This window comes from Marmota marmota, unplaced genomic scaffold (genome assembly GCF_001458135.2).
Source record: "Marmota marmota marmota unplaced genomic scaffold, marMar, whole genome shotgun sequence".
NCBI classification, from domain to species: Eukaryota; Metazoa; Chordata; class Mammalia; order Rodentia; family Sciuridae; genus Marmota; species Marmota marmota.
The window spans coordinates 4,446,035-4,467,811 of record NW_025999946.1 but is presented as its reverse complement, the minus strand read 5'-3'; the positions used below and the strand labels follow the sequence as shown (position 1 = coordinate 4,467,811).

Genomic DNA, 21,777 nt, shown 5'->3' with positions numbered 1-21,777 from the left:
TGTTGAAGCAGATTTACACAATTATAGTTTAATGACTTAACAAGGATATTGTCAACTAGGAGAGCATGACATGAAAAATTAAACTTCCAATTAATATAATGTGTATTAGTTGAAATGATAATTTTCATGGTGATTTAGCCTCTTAGAAATCCTTGGAAAACATTATTAGCTTATGAATTGAAAACTCCCTAAGTTAATGAGTAGTGGGAAAGAACTTAGTATTACACTAAAAAGATGGGGAATTAAATATTCGATCCAATGAACATTTATTAAGTGGCTACTTTGGGCTTGCTGCTGAATTAGACTCATAAATATAAGTTGAACAAGATTGATGTTTGGAGAAATGAAATACTATTTGCTTTTATTTCTTCTTTCAATCACCTTCCTCCCAACCTACAGTGGATGAATACTATTGCCAGAGTGATTCAGTCAACAGATTTGTGTACATGCACGTCAATATGTATTATTGTGTCCCTTGCTCCTGTAGTGGTTTCCTACTTCTTCACTTGTCACATTCACATACCATAGCCTGTCCTTAGTCATAACCACTTTTATTTCAACATGTACCTGTCTAGGCAATAGGCACATGGACTTGGTGTCCCTTTTGTATGACAGTTTATTTGTAGCTTCTGTGCCTTTCTCCTTGGTTCCTTTCATTAATTTTTTTTGAGAGTTTTAAAAAAATATGGAATGTGTCATCCTTGTACAGGGGCCATGCTAATCTTCTCTGTATCATTCCAGTTTTAGTATATGTGCTGCTGAAGTGAGCACCCCTTCATTCATTATTGATGAATTCATTTGACAAGTAGACATTGAACCCCCCTCTTAGTATTGAGTTCTGGTAAATTTGGGGGCATACAATGATGAATCAATCATGAATCTTGTTATTAACTATTTTTAGTCTAGTAAGGGAGAGGAGGTCAGTACCCAAGCAGGCATAATACAAAATGGAACGTTGATGTTAAAAAAAGTAAATAGTAAGAGAAGAAAATAGTGAGGAAACTAAATGTTTCCTGTAAGTCTTCTGAAAAGGTGCATATTACACTGGACCATGAAGGATATGATTTTGAGTGGAGAAGTTGAACAGTTATCCAAGTTCTGCATTATTTTTCACGGTTCAGTTTAAGTCCTATCTATCGAAGGGGTGTTCTTGGTGTGAATTTGTGTGTATTGGACAGGGACTTGAACTCAGGGCATTCTACCACTGAGCTACATTCTTGGCTCTTTTTAAAAAATTTGAGACAGTCTTGCTAAGTTGCCTAGCAATCCTCCTTCAGCCTCCCAAATCGCTGAGTTTACAGGTACACATTACCATGCCCAGCCATCCAAGGGATGTTCCTATACCCATCCATATTCCATATGGTTTCAGCAAGGAATAGTCCTAGTTGTGCTAGACTTCTTCATTCTGTAATTAGAGGAATCGTGATTATAGAATAAGGAAGTCTAATATACAAAATTGTTAAAATGGAGCTGCTTTGTTGGGGGTAGGGGGTTATGGTGGCCCTAGCCTTGAATCCACAAGGAGTTATCTGCAGGTGACTGCCTCACAAGGAACAAAAAGAGCTTAGTTTGAAAATCATTGGAGAGACAAAGGAAAGAGTTGGCAACATAGATCGCATTTCAAAAGAACATCAACATAAAACCAAAACATAAGTCTTTCACACTTTGGTGGCTCCATTTTCTTTTGTAAATTGGGGGAAAATGATGCTACCTTCAAGGGTTGCTGCTAACCTAAGAAGGTATTAGAAAGTAATTGGAATTGTTTTATAGTTTAATGCTGTTTTTTTTTAAACAACAAAATTTATTGAGGTGAAATTTACATAACATAAAATGAACCACTCTAAAATGAACAGTGACAGTACATTCACAGTATTGTTTAACTACTACCGCTATTTGGTTCTGAAACATTCCCATCAATCCAAAATAAAGCCTGTTACACTTTAAACATATTCTCACCATGACTTCCTCCTTTTACTCCAAATTTGTGTTTTGTCTATGAATTATGTATTTTGGATGTTTCATAGAAACGGAATTATATAATATGTGGCCTTTTGGGTTTGACTTCTTTTACAACATAATGATTTCAAGGCTCATCAACATTATAGTAACATGTATTAATATTTCATTACTTTTTGTGACTGAATACTATTCCAGTATATGGATATATTCCATTTTTTTTTTTGTATCTTTATCTATTAATGGACCTTTGGACTGTTCCTACCTTTTGGCTATTTTGAATAGTGCTATTATGAACATGTGTGTACTTGAACTTAAATATTCGAGTATCTGTTTTCAGTGCTTTGGGGTATATACCTAGAAGTGTGTTATTTAAGTGTGTTATCTAAGGTCATATGGTAATTCCACGTTCAGGTTTTTTTTTTTTTTAATAGTTGTAGATGGACAGTATGCTTTTATTTTATTTATTTATTTTTTTATGTGGTGCTAAGGATTGAACCCAGTGCCTCACACATGCTAGGCAAGCATTCTGCCACTGAGGTACAGCCCCAGCCCTCCATGTTCAGGTTTTTTTTTTTTTCTTTCCCTATCAGTCAATTATTCATCCTTTCCACCAGCTCCTCCTGCCAAGTTATCATGGCCAAGTAAATGTGAGGCGAGGACAGCCCAGGTGAGGTTCCTTCCTCAAATATCTCTTCCATGAAGGAGGGTGCCTGGCCCCTCTACTCTAGGCTCAACTGAGGGGAGGTGGAGAAGGCAGGCTAGGCCGATATGTTCAGGTTTTTTTTTTTTTTTTTTTTTTTAAAGAGAGAGAGAGAGAGAGAGAGAGAGAGAGAGAGAGAATTTTAATATTTATTTTTTTTTAGTTATCAGCGGACACAACATCTTTGTTTGTATGTGGTGCTGAGGATCGAACCCGGGCCGCACGCATGCCAGGCGAGCGCGCTACCGCTTGAGCCACATCCCCAGCCCCTATGTTCAGGTTTTTGAAGAAACACCAAACAGTGCTTTGCTTTATATCTTCCATAATACCTACTACAGGATTTCATGCAGGGGACATTATTTTGCTAAATATTGTTTATCTTTGATAAGTGTTTATAACTCACCTCTCAGTGCATGTGCTTTGGGTCTCAAACGTTAATTTTAAGGGAAATAGATGCATCCAAGGCTTGAAAGTTAACAAATATCACCATACAGATGAGTTTCATGTTGTCAAGACATTAGGAATTTATTAACTGAGGATTCTGTTTTAGGGTGGTGTCAGAGGAAAAAGAAGTCAAGGTCCCCTCCCTTTACAGTTATGGATGCTCACTCAGTTACACAATGGGCTTTGAAAAAATCCAGGAACTTATAAAAAGCAAGAGAGCTAAAAATAATTGTTAGCAAGTAAAATTCAGGATGGCAAGAGTAAATTCTGTTATTAATCTGTACTTTTTTTCTATCACTGTTTTTGGTGTATCTTTAATCTCATGACTGGAATGTAAGAATGTTATGCCATTTGATTTTGAAATAACACACAGCTTTAGTAAAAACTTAGAGGAGGCCTCACATAATTCCCATTATTCAGGATATTTTGACTCTTCTTATGCTGATATGAATATTTCTGAATAGTGTTGATATTTGTATAATACCAGTGAAGCTAAAAGCTCAATGTTGGACTAAGCATTTCTCTAGATCTGTTTAGAATAGTTCGTAATGAATGATGTAAATAGTGTTAGAAGATTATATGATACAACCATATAATTTTCTGATACTTGTAGCTAAAAATAAAATTCTTCACAACCTTGGAAAATAGAATAACTTAATTTGATGTATCATGAATCCCCTGAATTAATTTGGAATGATTTGCTACCTTTTTGATATCCTTTCATTCCAATTTTCAAGTTTTATAGAAAAAAAATGAAAAGAGAATAATGATTTTAGGATTTTAGCTTGTGATTGAATATCCTATCTACATATGAAACAAGTCCCAATGCTCTGAGAAAGAGAAGTGGTGTGGATAATTCTGAGTCAGGAAAAAAAAAAAATCATTTCTATTTGGCTTTTGAATGAATTATGTATTTTTTTTTTCCTGTAGATTGTCTTTCTAGTTAGATACTGCTTAGGCTAAAATGAAATTGGTTTTCAATCTATTCTCTTAGCTTATGCCAATTTACAGTGGGACCAGTGGGATGTCGGAAACAAATCAGCCCAAGATTAAAAAATTTGCAGTGGATAATATACAAAGTGGATAATATACATGTGTTTAGTTGAGAATTGGCTACAGATAAGAGACTTCTGATTTTATTCCTCTCCTAGCTGTATATTTTCTTTCTTTTTTTTTTTTAAACACTGTGATTCTGCTTGTAGCAAAGAGCTGCTGAGTTACATCTGCTTCTGCGTAATTAACTCTGTTGGTTGGTGTCAGATGAGAGCTAATTTTGAGATTAAATTGAGGAGTGGGGTATGTGCTTGTGGATGGAGGAGGGGAGAAGAATCTAAGGTTGCTTGGTTGTTTTATATGAGAACAAAATATAGTTATTCACAGTTTTTTAAAAGATTTATTTATTTACTTTATTTTTGAAGTAAAAATCTTAAAATGTGACTTGTGTCTATATGTGTTTATTATTGTGGAAACTGGAACATCCTTCTTTTAGTGAAGCTGGTGGTGATATCTTGGTAGGCCAGGTGGCATTTAGGACAAACAGTGAATCCTGCCTAGGAAAGTTAATTCTGACCTTAAAACAACTTTTGCCTCCCTCCCCTGTGATAGTTACCTGATTATTTCAGTAATAGTGGAGTTTTTTACTAATGGGATTCTCTCTTAGGAATCTTATCATGAACCTGATTTTTAAAACTTGGAGAACATGTGCTTGCTTTGGCAGCACAGATATTGAAATTGGAATGATACAGTGAACATTAGCATGGCCTCTGAGCAAGGATGTCATGAAAGCTTGTGATACATTTATATTTTTAGGCTGATGATTTGTGAAAAAATGAAATAATAAAATTAGGAGAACAGGTTTGGTTTAGAAAAGAGTCAAATTTACTACTACTTCTTTTTTTTTTTTTTTAGTTGTAGATTGCCACAATATTATTTTATTTATTTATTTATTTGATGCTGAGGATCGAACCCAGTGCCCCACATGCAAGGCAAGCACACTACCACTGAGCCACAACCCCAGCCCCTCAAATTTTGTTTTTTTTAGGCACTATTTTTGGGCTTTAATTCCTGTCCTGAATTCCATGTTTATAAATACCCTTTGGTGGTCTGAAAGAGTTAATGATATTGCCAAAATTGCAGCTATTTGTTTAGTTGTGGAATTGTTTGTGGAGTTTTATTTTAGTGGTTCCTAACAATTATAAGATCTTTAGATAGTTCCTAAATTTAAGGTCTGTCCTTATGCCCAAATGAACATTACTTTTTTTCTTTTGACAGATTTGCCTGAAGACCTGGACAATCTTCATTTTTGTCATGGACTGTTAAAACGTTTGGAGTTCTGATTCTGGTATTTTTTTCTTATTTTATTACATTTATAAGATATAAAATGCCAGCCTTACTGGAATGCATTGGTAATGGATATGAATGACTTTGGTTTTGAATATAGATTGTGGTAAAAGCTTGTCATGAAGATATTTTTTGGTATTTATTAGTTACAAAATATTTTTTTTAAATGTGTGTTCATTTACCTGTGTAACCAAAATGCCCCAAAGCAACTTTGCAATATTGTACACTTTCTTGTGACCTCTTCTCCTGCTTCCTGCAGTTGTATTTTGTGCAATCAAATTAAATTAGTTATGATTCATCCTGAATAAATGATGAAAGATGAAATAATTACTTGAACATAGTGAAATGTCTAATGAAATTTTGCCCCAAACCATTTTACTTTGGAAAGATCAGTTTCCTGTTCTAAACTTACTGACACAGAATGATTCCTGTGTTGTATCCTGAAAGTGGTTGCATTGCAAAAGCCAGTGATTTCATTTCTAAACACACTGAGTGCCAAGTCTAACATTTTTGCAATGATTTATATAATTACACAAAAGGGAGTGCTTATTAGATTTGCAGATGACACAGATGACAGAATCAAGATTCAAAACAATCTTTTGCAGATTGGAAGATAGACTCAAACTAACAAGATGAAATTGAACTGTAATAAACTTTAAATCTCAGCATTTAAGTTTATGCAAGGAAGAATGCAGAGATTCAGTTTGACAGCATTTTTGAAAAAAATATCTGGGCAGTTTAGTTGGTCTGCATGCTCTGCATGGCCAGTGTGGAGGGGCTGTTAAGGAAAATTCCTGTAATTTTGGGTTGCATTTATAATTGAATAAGGTCTAGACTGTCATATTTTAAGGTGAACATTAGCCAAAGTAGTGAACTTAGAGACAGTATGACATGTGGAGGGGTCAAGAAACTGGGATGTGATTGTTTTATTGAGGTGGGGCTGGAGGCACAGTAGGGTTTGGCTGTTAGTGGCTTTATTTATTTATTTATTTTTAAGTTGTAGTTGGACACAGCACCCTTATTATTTATTTATTTATTTTTATGTGGTCCTGAGGACTGAACCCAGGGCCTTGCATGTGCACGGCGAGTGCTCTACCACTGAGCCACAATCCCAGCCCTGTTAGTAGTTTTTAAAAGTTTCTTGTTTTCAAATATTAGAAGGTCTATCATATGAAAGAAATAGTAAAAATATCTTGGGATTATTTGGGGAACTAGGTCTAGTGTGTAGAAATCATGTGGAGGTGATTTTTGATCATGTGAACAAGAGATACATTATAGCTAAGAGCTTTCCAACAGTAGAGTGAGCTATCTCAGAAAGAGACAAATTTCCAATCAGTGAAAATATTTTAGGTAAAGGCTTGATGGCCCTTTTATTGAGGATATTGGAGAGGGATCTTTTACTGGATACCTGCAGGTTGTATTGGATGCCAGTCCCAAGTTTTGGAATCTTAGTGGAAAGCAGTGGAAAGAGAACCTACAGTTTACTGATCCACAAGGAAGACAGTCTTATTTAAACTGACTCTTTAAGGTGTTTGAAACAGTATAGTTCAATGGCCCCAAGTGTCTTTCAGCGACCCTTCAGGAATTTGGTTTTTTTTGGTGGTGGTATTGGGGATTGAGCCCAGGGGCACTCTATCACTGAGCTGCATCCCCAACCCTTTCTAGTTTTTAATTTGGGGCAGGGTCTTATCAAGTTGTTAAGTCTGACCTTGAACTTCTGATCCTCCTACCTTAGTCTCCTGAGTCACTGGGATTATAGGTGTGCACCACTGGGCCCAGATGTAATTGTTTATTTTATTATTAGTTACTGTTAATTTATTACTATATTAATTTACAAGTTAAACTTTATCATGGTTAAGTATGTATAGGAAAAAACAGAGAGAGAAGGAGTGTGAGAGTGTTTGGTATGTTTGTGGTTTCAGGTATCCACTCTGAGGATTTTGGAATATATCTTATATGGGTAAGGGGGGGGGCAACTCTTCTAGCATTACATACAGTAAAGTGAGTGAAGCTTAAGTCACAGTGTCCCCATTATCCATTGGTAGAACTGGGATTCAGAGCCACATTTGTATTTCTGCAGAGACAGAACTAGCTAGAGCAGATAGTCAGGTGATTCAAGTGAGTGCTGGATGTGATTCTGAAATAATGGCATTTGAGTTACCATGGGTGAGTTCTATCTTCTTCTGAGCCTTTTTTCCTTTAGAATGTCCTAAGGATTAAATAACAAGTTACATGTCAGCACACTGTAAACGTTAAACTATAAAAAGTTAAGATGTGGGTGTTAGCATTGGAGATCAAGATTCAAGCCCAGATCTGGCTCAATTCCTGTGCCAGGCTCTTTACTTTTGGTGCTCTTTGCAGGTGTCTTCAATACTAGATTGGAGATCTGAGGCGCATAGTATATACCAGGAATCTCTCAGAGAGTAATATCACTGTCTAGTTGGAATCAGCTTTGTAGGTACCTGTCTTGTATTGAACTGCTTAATGAGATATAACTAGGTAGTAAGATAACTAGAATGCTACATTATTTAAAGGTGAAGGGTTATGTTACTATATTACTTTCAGTTTTCCAACCTGTGGGTTAGAGGGTATCACAAAACCTGTGCAAGAAGATCTGATTTCATGAAAGTGGTTAGGTGAAGGCTGGAGATGTACCTTAGTAGTCGAGTGCTTATCTAGCATATGTAGAGGCTGTGGGTTCAATCACTAGCACTGCCCCTTTACCAAAAAAAGATAGTTAGGGTCGGGGTTGTGGCTCAGTGCTACCACTGAGTGCTGCGGAGCATGTGTGAGGCACTGGGTTCGATCCCGGCACCATATTAAAAAACAAAAAACAAAAAACCAGCGAAATAAAGGTATTGTGTCCAACTACAACTAAAAATAAATAAATTAATTAATTAATAAACAAACATAAAATATTTAAAAAATATTAAAAAATGATGGTTAGGTGGGAAATTTTTTTAATGTGTGAAACTTGGGAAATATATGTAGTCAAAATCAGGATTATTTTTTAAGTGTAATGTTTCTTCGAGTAAGTTTAATGAACTTTCATTAGATTTTTTTGTATCAGATTTTTTTTTGATGTTGGTTTTATGTTTGTGATAGACATATACCTTGGACCTCTTTCATTAGTAAATTAATTTCAATAAAGAAAATCCACTAATGTATGACTTAGATTTGATTTCTTAAATACTTCATAAATGACTTCATGTAAATAAGTGAAAAATGGTAAAACAAATTCTTTCTTAGACTGTGACCCAGTTTCTGGTTGAAAATATTAGTCACTGTGGCTGTGTTACACAATACCTGTCTATCATTACTTCTGCGGTCTTTTTGCATTTGAAAAGTAATACCAAAGAATCTTTTAATTTATTTTTAGAAATTCCATTGTTGAAAGTTTTTTCTCTCCTTTTTATCCTTTAAGGTCTTGATTTCCTGGTTAAAGATGTTCTTCACTCAAATGCAGTTTTTCCTGTTGGTAAAGTAAGACAAGGATCAGCGTTGCTTGTTAGTCCTCTTTTGTATTTCTTAAGAATGGATGTTTTTGAGATGTTGATTAACAAGGTGTGGAATGCCCTGCCAGCTTGTTGAATGACTTTCAAACTTGCAAGTTCTGTTAAATACAAGGAGAACCTCTATGGGTAACTTTTGTGTTGAAGAAGTCATTTGTCAACCATGGTAAAACTTGCAAACCCACTTTATACAGAGTGGATTCTTGAAGCTATACAGAAAATAAAAAAGCAAAAGCAAAGGCCCTCTGAAGAGAGAATCTGCCATGCAGTCAGCACATCCCATGGGTTGGATAAGAAGACAGTCTCTGAACAGCTGGAGCTCAGCGTTCAGGATGGCTCAGTTCTCAAAGTCACCAACAAAGGCCTTGCCTCATATAAGGACCCAGATAACCCTGGGCGCTTTTCATCAGTTAAACCGGGCACTTTTCCTAAGTCAACCAAGGGGTCTAGAGGATCATGTAATGATCTTCGTAATGTGGATTGGAATAAACTTTTAAGGAGAGCAATTGAAGGACTGGAGGAACCAAATGGCTCCTCCTTGAAGAACATAGAGAAGTATCTCAGAAGTCAGAGTGACCTCACGAGCACCACCAATAACCCAGCCTTTCAGCAGCGGCTGCGCCTGGGAGCCAAGCGTGCAGTGAACAATGGGAGGTTACTGAAAGATGGACCACAGTACAGGGTCAATTATGGGAGCTTAGATGGCAAAGGGGCACCCCAGTGTCCCAGTGCTTTTCCATCCTCACTCCCACCTGTCAGCCTTCTACCCCACGAGAAAGACCAGGTAAGTGAAAAAGGTACATTAATACAATCGAAATATTGTACTGCTCTTTTGGCTTGTACAGTTATCTTTTAAGTTTAATATGAACAAAAGTTCTGAGTTTGATAAAATCAGATGTTTTGCCTTAAGCAGACTTTTCTGTTTTAAAATGTACCTATTATTTCATAATATAAATGATTTATATTGTTTTACAATACATTGAGGGCTTTCTCATTGGTTGCCAAGCATTTAACATGATGATTATGTGATTTAAAAAAAAAAAATAATTGGTGGGTGCTAGAAGGGACAACCATAGGTAACTTTAATTCTTCTTCTTCAAGGCAGAGTCACATATATTTTAGAAACCTTAGGAAGACCATAGTATATTTTTCCTTCATTATTATTTTCAGAGAAGAAGAATCTGCAGACTTCTTATTTTAATACTCATAATCTCTGCATTCCTGAAATTGTTTTAATATATGACCTAAATTCCCCCAATTTGAAGTCATTATTATTGTTGAGTTCTCAGTGGGTGTCTGTGAATGTTCATTTTTTTCTCCTATAGTGTCTTTGCTTATACTCTTTGATTTCTTTGGGACTGTTAATTCTATAGCATTGTATTTGGTTTTTTTGTTTTTGTTTCTGGGAATTTAATGCAGGGATATTTTACCACTGAGCTACATCCCCAGTCCTTTTATTTTTTTATTTTGAGACAGTCTCTTTTAAGTTGCTGAGGGTCTTCATAAGGTTGCTGAGGCAGGCCTTAAACTTGTGATCCCCCTGCTTCAGCCTCCTGAGTACTGAGATTACAGGTGTGTGCCTCTGTGCCCAGCTCTATAGCATTATAAATACTTGGCAGAGTTTTTCTTCTGTTATTACAATGATTTTGAAATGAATCTGGTTGATAGGATTTTCCTTTGTTTTGTTTCAAAGCTATAGAAATTATTTCTGAAATTATCTCCCCAACTAAAATCGTAGTAGACCAACAGCTAGTTGTTTATAATTTAGGCCCTACAGTTTGGGGGCTTGTTGTTTGTCCTTTGGGCAAATGCATACATTGCTATCAGTTAATTTTACATCCTCTAAATCATGTTAATAGAAAAAGTGGTTGCTCTCTAAACCATGTTTTCAGAAAGGATTGAAACACAAGTGTTAGGCAAAGCTGTGTGTGGCTTATGTTTTCCTCTTAGAAGTCACAAGATCTTGAAGTGGACCCTGTTTCCTTTGGTGCTTTAGCTGATAGGGGCCCAGCTCTAGAAGCTGGGTAGGATTAGGTAGTTTGCCTTTCTACAGACCACTCTAAAGCCTTTAATCTATTTCTTAACTGTATTTATGTCTTATTAGTTTTCCGCAACATATTTATCAGTTGATGGTAATTGTGTATGTGTAAACAACCCTAAATCTTTATGGGAGATCATGGCATAAAAAAGTAATATAATTATATTTTTTCCTTTTTTATGATACTGGAGATTGGACCCAAGGGTACTTTACTACTGAGCTACATCCCTACCCCTTCTTATTTTTTGAAACAGGGTCTTGCTAAGTTGCTAAGGCTGTTCTTGAACTTGCAGTCCTTGCCTAAGCCTCCCCACTTGCTGTATTGCAGGCTTGCACCACTACACCTAGCATATTTTTACTTTTGATAGAGGAGCAACTACAAATTTTCCATAGTGCCTTTCGTATCCTTTTCTAACCTTGCCCATCATTTCTTGCTAACCTTATCATATTTTTTCCAGGCAGCATCTGTATGAAAGTATTTTTAGTCTACAGGAAAATTCGTGTCTGAAAGTGTCTAGTATTGAGAACAGAGTAATTTATTGCTTAGCATGCAATTGTACTGTTCTCTTTATGATGCTGATCTTTAAATTGTCCAGTTAGCATTATCATTTAACAAGGAAAGCTAAGAAAATGTGTCTTAGAATTTTTACTTGATGAAATTTGAAGATTAGTTGTATGAAGTAATTATAATCTAATTCTGAAAAAATACAAATAAAAATACAAAAAGCAGTTCAAGTAATTTTGACATTTTTGTATTACATATAACAGCATTTTTCCTTGAAAATTTTAATTAAACTACATTATAATAAATTGCTCTCTGAGACTAAAAGTGGTAAACATTAAAAGTGGTAAACTTGCTAAGTAAACATAATAAAAATTCTTGACCTGGGATCCATGAATAGGCTTGAATGTAAAATCATGTGTGTATCCATCCCCATGTTTTTCTAGGGTCAGGGCCTATGGTTTTATCAGATTATAACGGGATCCTAAGATGTCAAATAGCCAATGTGAACATTTTTTTGTACTGTTGGAAAAACTTAGGCTAATTGTTGGCCTTTGATTATTTTTGCTTAGGCTCCTGAACTTGGATATGTGTGCATATTGATAGTACTATAGTTTTGTGCATTACGGACTTTCTGTAATATATTTGAAAGAGATTGTCATTGTTCTTGATATGCTAGAAGTTGCAGAGTTTGCATTGTGAAAAAAAATTTATGGTATAAATGGAAACTGTTCAGAGTTGGAGCATCTCACAACTAAAATATAGTCAACCAATGTCTTTCAAAGAAGCTGTTATTCTGATTACTTTTGTTGAGCAATTCTATTTAATTGTAAAATAGAATAAAAAGTAAAAATAATAGGCAATATTTCATAAGTGTTACATGCTGGCACTGTTCTAAGTGCTTTATTTTTATTATCTCCTTCACTTGGCACGGTAACTTCAAGGGAGGAGGTTATTTTCTTTATCTTAAAGATGAAAAACTGAGGCTCAAAGTTTTAAGCAGTTTGCCCAGGGTCACTTACAGAGTGGGTAAATGTGAAGCAAGGATCCCAGATCCCAGTCTGGATCCAGACCTGTTTTCAGCTGGGGCAGTAGGTTGGTCAACGGTGGTTGCTTTTAATTATTAGTAAAAGTCTCTTTTCCAGTTTCTCCAATGGTCAGAAGTAGTTTTCCCTCAACAAATAAATTTCTAACATTTTAAATTTGATGGTTGTAAAGAGCTTATTACAGTTTTTAAAGCAGGTACAATTTATAATATTAACAATATGGGAATGCAGTGGGGAAGTAGTAAATCTGTGTCTAATTAGATTTAACATCATCATCATTCCTATGCATGACTGCTAGGAGGAATACAATGTGAGTTGAAATAGAAGTGCTCCTTCTTTCTGAAATGTAATTGCACATCTTTTGATAGTCTAGAATTCAAATTGGGTATTACCACACTGGCTCCTTAGTATAAATTCTTTGTATTTATTTAAGAAAGCTCTCTCCGGTGAGGTGATATGGAAATGAATTAAACCACTGAAGATAAAACTTTATCTTTGACTTGGTGAGGGAACTCCTGAAGGATAGTATTAGTGTTTCTCATTAAAAGTGGTAAAGCTCAATTAGGTCAGATTATGAGGACTTTAGAAAGTCAAATATTCGAAGAGAGACTTCAGTTATTACTATGCACTTTGTAGCAGTAAAATTGCATTTGAACATTTCACATTTTTATAAAATCAGTTTAGTTCAATTTTAAACAGATTCCTTGGTATTTTACTTTATTGAGAATATCTTCCTAAAATTTATTAAGCATCAATCTTGGTATGTTTCCAGTGCAGTATATAATACGGGAACTCTTCATTCTAAATTCCGCTATTATGTATAATTATAATGTATCAATAAGAAATAACAAAATACCCTGAATTTTGGGATTAGTATGGAGAAAAATTAGTTTTGGAATCACTAAAGTTAGATAGAAGCCTATTATGTGAAAGTCCAGGTGGATCAAATGCTTGCTACTCTTGTTTTGTTGAAAGGTGGGACATTTTAAATATCAAATAGGACTTTTGATGTTTTTCTTTTGAAGAAATGAAATTGCTGTTATTGGGATCTTATAAAAACCTTCAAACATAATTACAAGAATGATAAGATTGTCAATAATAAAAAATAAAAATGATATTGAAATGGAGCACTAATGATCAAAAATGGGACAGAGACAGAAAAACTATGATGAAAATCACTTATCATGGATTGGTTTGTTCAGTTGTTTATTGTATTTGTCCCCCACCCCTTGTTAGGTATTTTATCAGTTTTGGGCAATGTTATCAATATGAAATAATTTCTATGGATAGTAGATATATATACATCCTATATAACTCCTGTGTCATGTAAATGCCATAAATTAGGTAACTTTAGTTTTAGATTTTCCTTTCTTCTACTTTTCTCCCTTATGTCCTCTCCTTTCTAGTCCCATTCTTTCTGCATTAAAGCAGACACTTCTCATCTGGTTCTGGGACTTTTCCAATAGCCTGTTTTTTGAGAAGGACCACATTGTTTGTGATGTGGCAGGCTTCCAGAAGTCTTAAGCCCCAGGAGAATCATTGGACAACTGTGAATCCTTTTGGCATAAGTGTATATATTTTTTATCTGCTAATTATAGAGAGTCCGAATGTCCTCTCTATTGACCTTCTTAGTTTTCTTTTGAATTGATGTCCTTTGTATTATAGATGTCACATTTCTCAAAGGCACTTTATTTATGTGTAGTCAACTTTATCCTTCAGATCTAAAGGATAGAGCCCTAAATGTTATAAATATTGTAAAATGTAACGCTTCAGAATAACCTGAATTGGAAAGGGAAGGTACTAGGGAATGGGAATAATCAAATTTTGTTATGCGTGTATGAATATGACATAATAAATTCTGCTATTATGTATAATATAATGTATCAATAAGAAATAACAAAAAAAACTCTTAATTTTGGGATTAGTATGGAGAAAAGTTAGTTTTGGAATCACTAAAGTTAGATAGAAGCCTATTATGTGAAAGTCTAGGTGGATCAAATACTTGCTACTCTAGGATCAGAGAAGGATCAAAAATTGTAGTTCATGTTGTTCTTACAATTAAGCTTCAGAAGTGTTTCAAAATTGGGCAGTGTCTGAAGACTGCTTTGTGAGCAAATAGTACCAGTTATTGAGGTATTATGGAGAGAGCACTCAGACTGTCCCAAACTAGTTAGTGGGGTCAAGGGAAAGATGAAATGAAGAGCAATTGTCTTTGTGTTGCACTTGAGGTATGACAACTTGTTCCACTTTGGAGCTGTTATCAAGATAGGACTTGTCTAGATTTCTAACGAAATTGGCTTTAGTAGACACATCATGTCAGAGGACTTTTGATTGCTCAAGTGAATGTTAAACATTCTTTTTAACTTTTTGGATCTTTGATGTATTGAATTTCTGATACCTTTCCCATAACACATGATCCTGTCCTGACTGATCAATAGTTGTAAGGAATTTACTCTTGTACTCCATATACCTATTGGCTTATAATAGCTACACTTGTGATTCTTTTTTTTTTTTTAGATGTATTTTTTTATTAGTTACACATGACAGTACAATGATCTTGACAATTCATACATTTGAATCAAATGGGGTATAATTTCTCATTTTTCTGATTGTACAGGTTGCAGAATTACATTAGTCATACAGTCACCTAAATACATACAGCCATAATAATGTCTATTTTATTCTGCTGCCCTTCCTATCCACTCTTCCCCTACCTTCTCCCCTCCCATTACATCTCTCTACCCAATCTAATGTGACACACTTCTTTTTTTTTCTCCTCACAACATCATATGTGTATTCTGTATAACGATGAGGGTCTCCTTCCATCTTCTGTGCAATTCCCCTTCTCCCTCCTTTTCCCTCCCATGTCTCTTCCCTATCTAGAGGTAATCTTATTCTCATGCTCTTCCTCCCTATCCCATTTTGAATCACCCTCCTTATATCAGAGAAGACATTCAGCATTTGTTTTTTAGGGATTGGCTAACTTCACTTAGCATAATCTGCTCTAATGCCATCCATTTCCCTGCAATTTGTGATTCTTAACAGTGCTAAGAAAATCTGTATTGTATATCGGTTATGTTATTTAGCAATTAAGTGCTGTTTGTTGATTTATTTTGATTGTATTTTACATAGTAAAGATTTTGTTCTTTCCCTTCAGACTTTTTAAATTTTTGTTATTGTTGATGGACCTTTATTTTATTTATTTATTTTTTATATGATGCCTAGAATCAAACCCAGTGCCTCACGCATGCTAGGCAAGCACTCTACTACTGAGCTACAGCTCTGCCCTCCCTTTAAACTTTAACAAATGGTACACTTTAATGTTGTTTCCTCACTCAAATGATTTATTTAAAAACATGTAATCCTTCACGAATTATATGTCATCCTTGCATAGGGGCCATGCTAATCTTTTCTGATCATTACAATTTTAGTATCTGTGCTGCTGAAGCAAGTACCATTTTAATGTTTCTCAAAATGGAGGCCTTTTCTTTTAAAATATTTTATCTTTGTATTTTATTCATGGCAGATGTGATTATTTCATCATTGCAATAGCAAATTTTGATTGTAAAATTTATAATATTTTGTTTATAAACTTCATTTTCTTGGCACAGTACATAAAACAACAGTAAATTTGATACAACGGTTCTCTAAGCCACACCAAAATTTAACTGTGACTCTGAATATTCTCAGATACTTTCATCTCGTTGATGTATTAATATTTCTAAGTCCATAAACATCAATTAGCTTACCAAATTAAAGTTAACAAATGAGTCAGCCATGTAATTTGAGTTAGCAGGGCCATGAAGGAAGTGCTTTTATTTGTGTGTAGGTACTCTTATCTCCATGTCTTCAGGTGGTGGATGGAAGTTTGTATATGTACATATTGTGAAATACTAAATGCACTTACATTCTTGCTTGGGACTGGGCCACTTGCTTAGAGGTCTCTGGGAGTGACAAAAGTGCATTTTATTGTTTTTCTTTATTTGAGATAACCTTTTAATTAGCAGAATATAATGGAGAGTTACGTGTCTTTTTTTTTTTTAATATCTTTATTTTATTTTTATGTGGTGCTGAGAATCGAACCCAGTGCCTCATGCATGCAATGCTACCACTTGAGCCACATCCTCAGCCTCACGTGTCTTTTTTTAAAAAACAAAAAATATTTTGACAAATCTGCAAAATGAACATTAGAGACAGTTCTAGAATAAATGATACTAGATTTAAACTGTGAGGTTGGTCTGTACAAAAATATAAAATAAATACTAATCAGTTGTCTAAGCAAAATCCAGGAAGGATTTGTGTTAATTTGACAAGTGGGTTTAAAATTCTTTAGCCACTATTTTTTAGAAACAAGCTTTGTTCATACATCCTTTCTCTAATTTGCTTCACTTTTGATCTTTGATAAACCAGCTGCAATTTTGTTTCATTAACAAACTTTAACTGGTTAACAGATGTTTGTTTTGGCTTGATTGTGTCCTTTCTATTAGAAACAGCATAGGCATACATAGAAACCATGCTGGGCCTTTTCCTGTCTGTAGCTTGACAGGCAGTTCAGAAGAGCAACTTAATTTTATTTACAAAGTTCAATTTTTGTTTCTCGGTATTATTGTTGTATGTATACAAATATGTCAGCTCTTGTCACCCTCATCAAGGGGGTCTTTTGTTGTTAATCCTCCCCCGTTGGTCCGGTACACTCCCTTCACCTACTTTTTAAATTTTTTTTTTTATTTTTAGCATCACAAAATCTTAGCATGCTGCGGGGAAAGGTATTGCAGGAGAGATAATTGAGGTATCAGTGACTCTTCCACAGTTCAAGGGAAGGAATGGGACTAGCCTGGTGAATTTTAGATAATTTCTTCCATCTTCTTTGATGTCAGTAAGCTGCCATATGGAGAGCAGTGAGGCCTACAGGAAGGAGGTGAGCCTTGGTCTGGGCTGCCTGTGATGTTCAGAGTGGTGTAGGCTGGGAGCCAGAGGCAGCACTTGATGGTTTCTGTAGTAGTTTCTCATGTGACCAGTCCTGCTTTTTGTCTGTGGTTTCTGACATGCTTGTGACCCTTTGTGATCATAAATAGGAATGATGAAACAGCATAAAAGAAACAGTAGTAAGAGGAGACAAGAATGTAAAACTAAAATCCAGTAATAAGGACATCAAAAGTTGATTTCTATTTGATACTTGATCTGCTTCCAAAGCTAGCATTTTAACATATATATGATTTCTGTCTTGCAACAACACCCTATTCTAACTATTGAGTCTTGAATTATGAGTAAAATTGCAGAAAATAAGACCTGCTGGTGGAAGAGTATGGTGTGTTTGAAGAACATAAGCTGTTTTGTTAACTTCTGGCAGTATGTTACCTGGGAAAAGAAGGCAGTGGAGGAAAGGGCTGGGTTTGTAGCTCAGTGGTACAGCACTTGCCTAGATGTGTGAGGTACTGGGCTCGATTCTCAGCACTGCATATAAATAAATGAATAAAATAAAGGTTCATCAACATCAAAAAAGGAATTAAAAAAAAAAGACAGTGGAGGGAACTAGGATGATCTTTCTCCCTTAACTTTGTAATTTATAAAATTGTAATGTTTCAGAAAAGTTGAAGGAGTGGTGGTATAATAAACACTGTATTTCTTTCATCTAAATTCACCAATTATTAACATTTTGCAATAGTTATTATTCTCTCTCTTCCTGGGTGTATATATGTGTGTGTTTGTATATATACACACACATAGAATGCATCTATTTATAATTTTTGGCTGAACTATTGAAAAATAAATGGCAGGCATTATGATATATTATCCCTAGATATTTAATTAGATATTAAAACATCCTCCAATATATTACAGTACTTTATCTTATGCAAAAAATTCAGCAGTGAAATGAGTGTTATTCTAATAGCCCATATTTTCTCATATGACCCCAAAATATCACAACTTTTGACTTTTGATCCAGCATTAGTCTTCCTTCTTTCTTTTCTTTCTTTCTTTCTTTTTTTTTCTCTTTCTTTCTCTCTCTCTCTCTCTCTCTCTTTCTCTCTCTCTCTCTCTCTCTTTCTTTCGTTGCTGGGGATCAAAATCAATTAGGTCTCCTTTATTTTATTTTATTCTGGTACCAGAGATTGAACCTAGGAGCACTTAATTAACCCTTGAGCCACATCCCCTAGCTCGTTTTTATTTTTTTATTTTGAGACAGGGTATCACTAAGTTGCTTAGGGGCTTGTCAAGTTGCTGAGGCTGGCTTTGAACTTGTGATCTTCCTGCTTCAGTGTCCCAAGCCTCTGGGATACAGGCATGTGCCACCACACCTGGCTTATGGCTCCTGTAATAGAGAACAGTTTTCCCTCCTTTGTGCTTTCAAGACATTACCTTTTTTTGGAGGGGGGCGGGGTACTGGGGATTGAATTTAGGGACACTCCACTAAGGCACATCCCAGCCCTATTTTTTGTATTTTATTTAGAGACAGGGTCTCACTGAGTTGTTTAGTGCCTCGCTTTTTGTTGAGGTTGGCTTTGAACTTGTGATCCTCTTGCCTCAGCTTCCTGAGCCTCTGGGATTACAGGCGTGTGCCACCGCGCCTGGCAAGACATTACCATTACTTGTAGGATGTCCAACAATTAGGTATTTGTTTGATTGTATCCTCAAGATTAGATCCAAGTCAAACATTTTTGGTGGGCTGGGGATGTGGCTCAAGCGGTAGCGCGCTCGCCTGGCATGCTGCGGCCCGGGTTCGATCCTCAGCACCACATACAAAAACAAAGATGTTGTGTCTGCCGAAAACTAAAAAATAAGTATTAAAAAATTCTCTCTATCTCTCACTCTCTCTTTAAAAAAAAATAAAAATAAAAAATAAAAAAGACTGGTGATGTAGCTCAGTGGTCAAGTGCCCTTGAGTTCAATCCCCAGTTACTAAAGATAAAAAAAAAAAAGAAAAAAAAGAAAAAAAAACATTTTTGGCAAGAACAGTATATGTGTGATCTTGTGTATTTCATTTTGGGTCATATCAGGGGATAAACAATTCCAGGTTTGTCATTTAAAATGGTGTTTATTTAATCAGTTGGCTAAAGTGGCATCTGTCTGATCAGTCTTTATAAAAACACCCTTTTCATCTTTAATTAATAATTAGTACAGACTTAAGACCATATGAATAACTTTTCACCCAGTGTGCATTAATTTTCTGTTGCTCCTGTAACAAATCACATGGACTTGGTGGTTTAAAATAGTCGCACATGCCTCAGCCTCAGCAAAAGTGAGGCACTAAGCAACTCAGTGAGACCCCGTCTCTAAATAAAATACAAAATAGGGCTGGAGATTGTGGCTCAGTGGTTGAGTGCCCCTGAGTTCATTCCCAAAGGAAAACAACAACCGCACATGCTGGTTGGCATCCCTGTGACTCAGGAGGCTGAGACAGGAGGATTGCAACTGATCAAGGCTCTGTTACATAGAAATAAAAACCAAAAAGGACTGGGGACCTGAATCAGTGGTAAAGTACCCTAGGTTCAATCTTTAGTACCAAAAACCAAACCAAAACAACAACAAAAACCAACATGCATGTTTTAGTTCTGTTGGTAAGACAGAACAATGACTCTCATTGGGTTAAAAATCAAGGTGATGGGGCTGGGGATGTGGCTCAAGCGGTAGCGCGCTCGCCTGGCATGCGTGCGGCCCGGGTTCGATCCTCAGCACCACATACAAACAAAGATGTTGTGTCCGCCGAGAACTAAAAAATAAATATTAAAAAAAAAAAAAAATCAAGGTGATGGTAGGCTCATATTCTTTTCTGGAAACTTTAGGAGAATCGTATCTTTGGTTTTCACACTTCTAGAGCTGCCCACATTCTTTGACTCCTGGTCGCCTTTCTCTGTCTTCAAGGCCAGCAGTATTTCCTCTTTGATCATTCCTTTATAGGTCACAGTTCCCTCTGATGTCCATCTGTGGTCAATTTAATCACAGACTGCTGTGATTAAATTGGGCTCACCTGGTTAATTCAGAGTACACTTTCTAGCTTGTAGTCCTTAATTTAATCAAGTCTGCTAGGTTATTTTGCCTCGTAAGATAACATACAAGTTCCAAGCATTAGGAAGTAGATGTTTTCTGGGGGTTATTATCTCACCTGCCACACAGTGGTTTTGCTAGCCTTACCTAAGTCAAATAATGCTCTGAGAATTATAAATCTTTGAAAATTTTCAGGTTGTGGTGTACCGTAGTCTAAGTCTACCTAAAAGGAACAAATCAATAGCTTATTGTAGTGATGCTGGCCGAAGGCTGGTGTTGAGATGCTTGGATTCCATGTCTGATGGCACAATGCTGAATCATTTCTGGGACTGAAGCAGGGGGTTGCCTTCTGTCTGCACTTCCTGCCCCTTTACTTACAGCTGAAGAATGGATTTGCCATTAACAGCTTCAAAGTTTTTAACAGTAGGAATTTGGATATTCAAAATATTTTTTGAAAAGTTTATTTAAAGTTGTAGAGAGGGTCTTTCACTTAAATGCCCAGAGTACCTGGGGGCGGGGGGACACCATCACAATAATTTAATAAGATAGGTTCATTAGTGACATTTTAAAGAATAACATCTGAAGAATTTCATTTGTTATTTAAATTATAAATCCTCAGCTAGAGAATTCCAAATAGGCTGAAAAAGAAACTGATTTAAAAAAAAAATGGGCAGGGAGGATGTAAATTATATTTTTTTACTTCACAGGAAAAATTCCAGAAAAATAGGCATCAAATTAAGGCAGGGAGCTCCTAGGATTCATTTTCCTTTGTTTTACAGTGTTTTGCTGCAATTAGTTGGAATGCTTTGGAAATAACGATGGTTCCAGTTGTTAAAGAATAACTGTTATCAGCCTATAAATGTGCTTTCTAGAGATGATAAAAAAGATGATCTTTTTATCTGATGAGCCTGACCTCTTCTGTAAACCTTCTAACTTATCTCATTTTCCACCAGCTACTGAAATATAACAAGGTGCCAACAATTACATCTTTATAAAGCATTTATATTAACTACAAAAATCACTTCTTTATTGGAAAATTGTGTAATACCATGATTTCCATTTAGCATGGCATGTTGGTTAGCAATAAATCTTGCTAGTGTTATGAACACAAGCCTGCAGGCAGTTTGGAGAACATTGATCAGGTGCAAATTGTATGTATTTTTCTGGTTTCTAAAAATTTTAGAGCAAAATGAAAAATAGTTTACATTGAGAATACTACTTTTTAGTGTATTCCCCCCCCACTCCCCTTC

General features: G+C 35.6%; 1 protein-coding gene, 3 non-coding genes and 1 pseudogene across 6 annotated transcripts in view; 2 read left to right on the top strand and 3 right to left on the bottom strand.

The window, feature by feature from the left end:
• Nucleotides 1–677: 677 nt before the first annotated feature.
• On the bottom strand, nucleotides 678–771 carry LOC125616485 (annotated as a pseudogene).
• Nucleotides 772–2,602: 1,831 nt separating this feature from the next.
• On the bottom strand, nucleotides 2,603–2,725 carry LOC125616482. The gene has a single exon (XR_007347114.1). It is a non-coding gene; the product is annotated as a small Cajal body-specific RNA 21 (non-coding RNA).
• Nucleotides 2,726–4,804: 2,079 nt separating this feature from the next.
• Nucleotides 4,805–4,911, top strand: LOC125616486. The gene has a single exon (XR_007347117.1). It is a non-coding gene; the product is annotated as a U6 spliceosomal RNA (small nuclear RNA).
• Nucleotides 4,912–5,257: 346 nt separating this feature from the next.
• Nucleotides 5,258–21,777, top strand: part of Kat6b (lysine acetyltransferase 6B) — a 173,309-nt gene continuing 156,789 nt past the window's right edge. Inside the window, exons 1-2 of one of the 3 annotated variants that reach the window (XM_048801829.1) lie at nucleotides 5,258–5,444; nucleotides 8,868–9,739. In XM_048801829.1, coding sequence (XP_048657786.1) covers nucleotides 9,119–9,739 — 621 coding nt within the window. In that variant the 5' untranslated portion in view covers nucleotides 5,258–5,444; nucleotides 8,868–9,118. The remainder of the gene's footprint in view (nucleotides 5,445–8,867; nucleotides 9,740–21,777) is intronic. The other 2 variants (XM_048801830.1, XM_048801831.1) reach the window with 2 other exon arrangements.
• Nucleotides 15,892–15,996, bottom strand: LOC125616480. Its single transcript, XR_007347113.1, has one exon. It is a non-coding gene; the product is annotated as a U6 spliceosomal RNA (small nuclear RNA).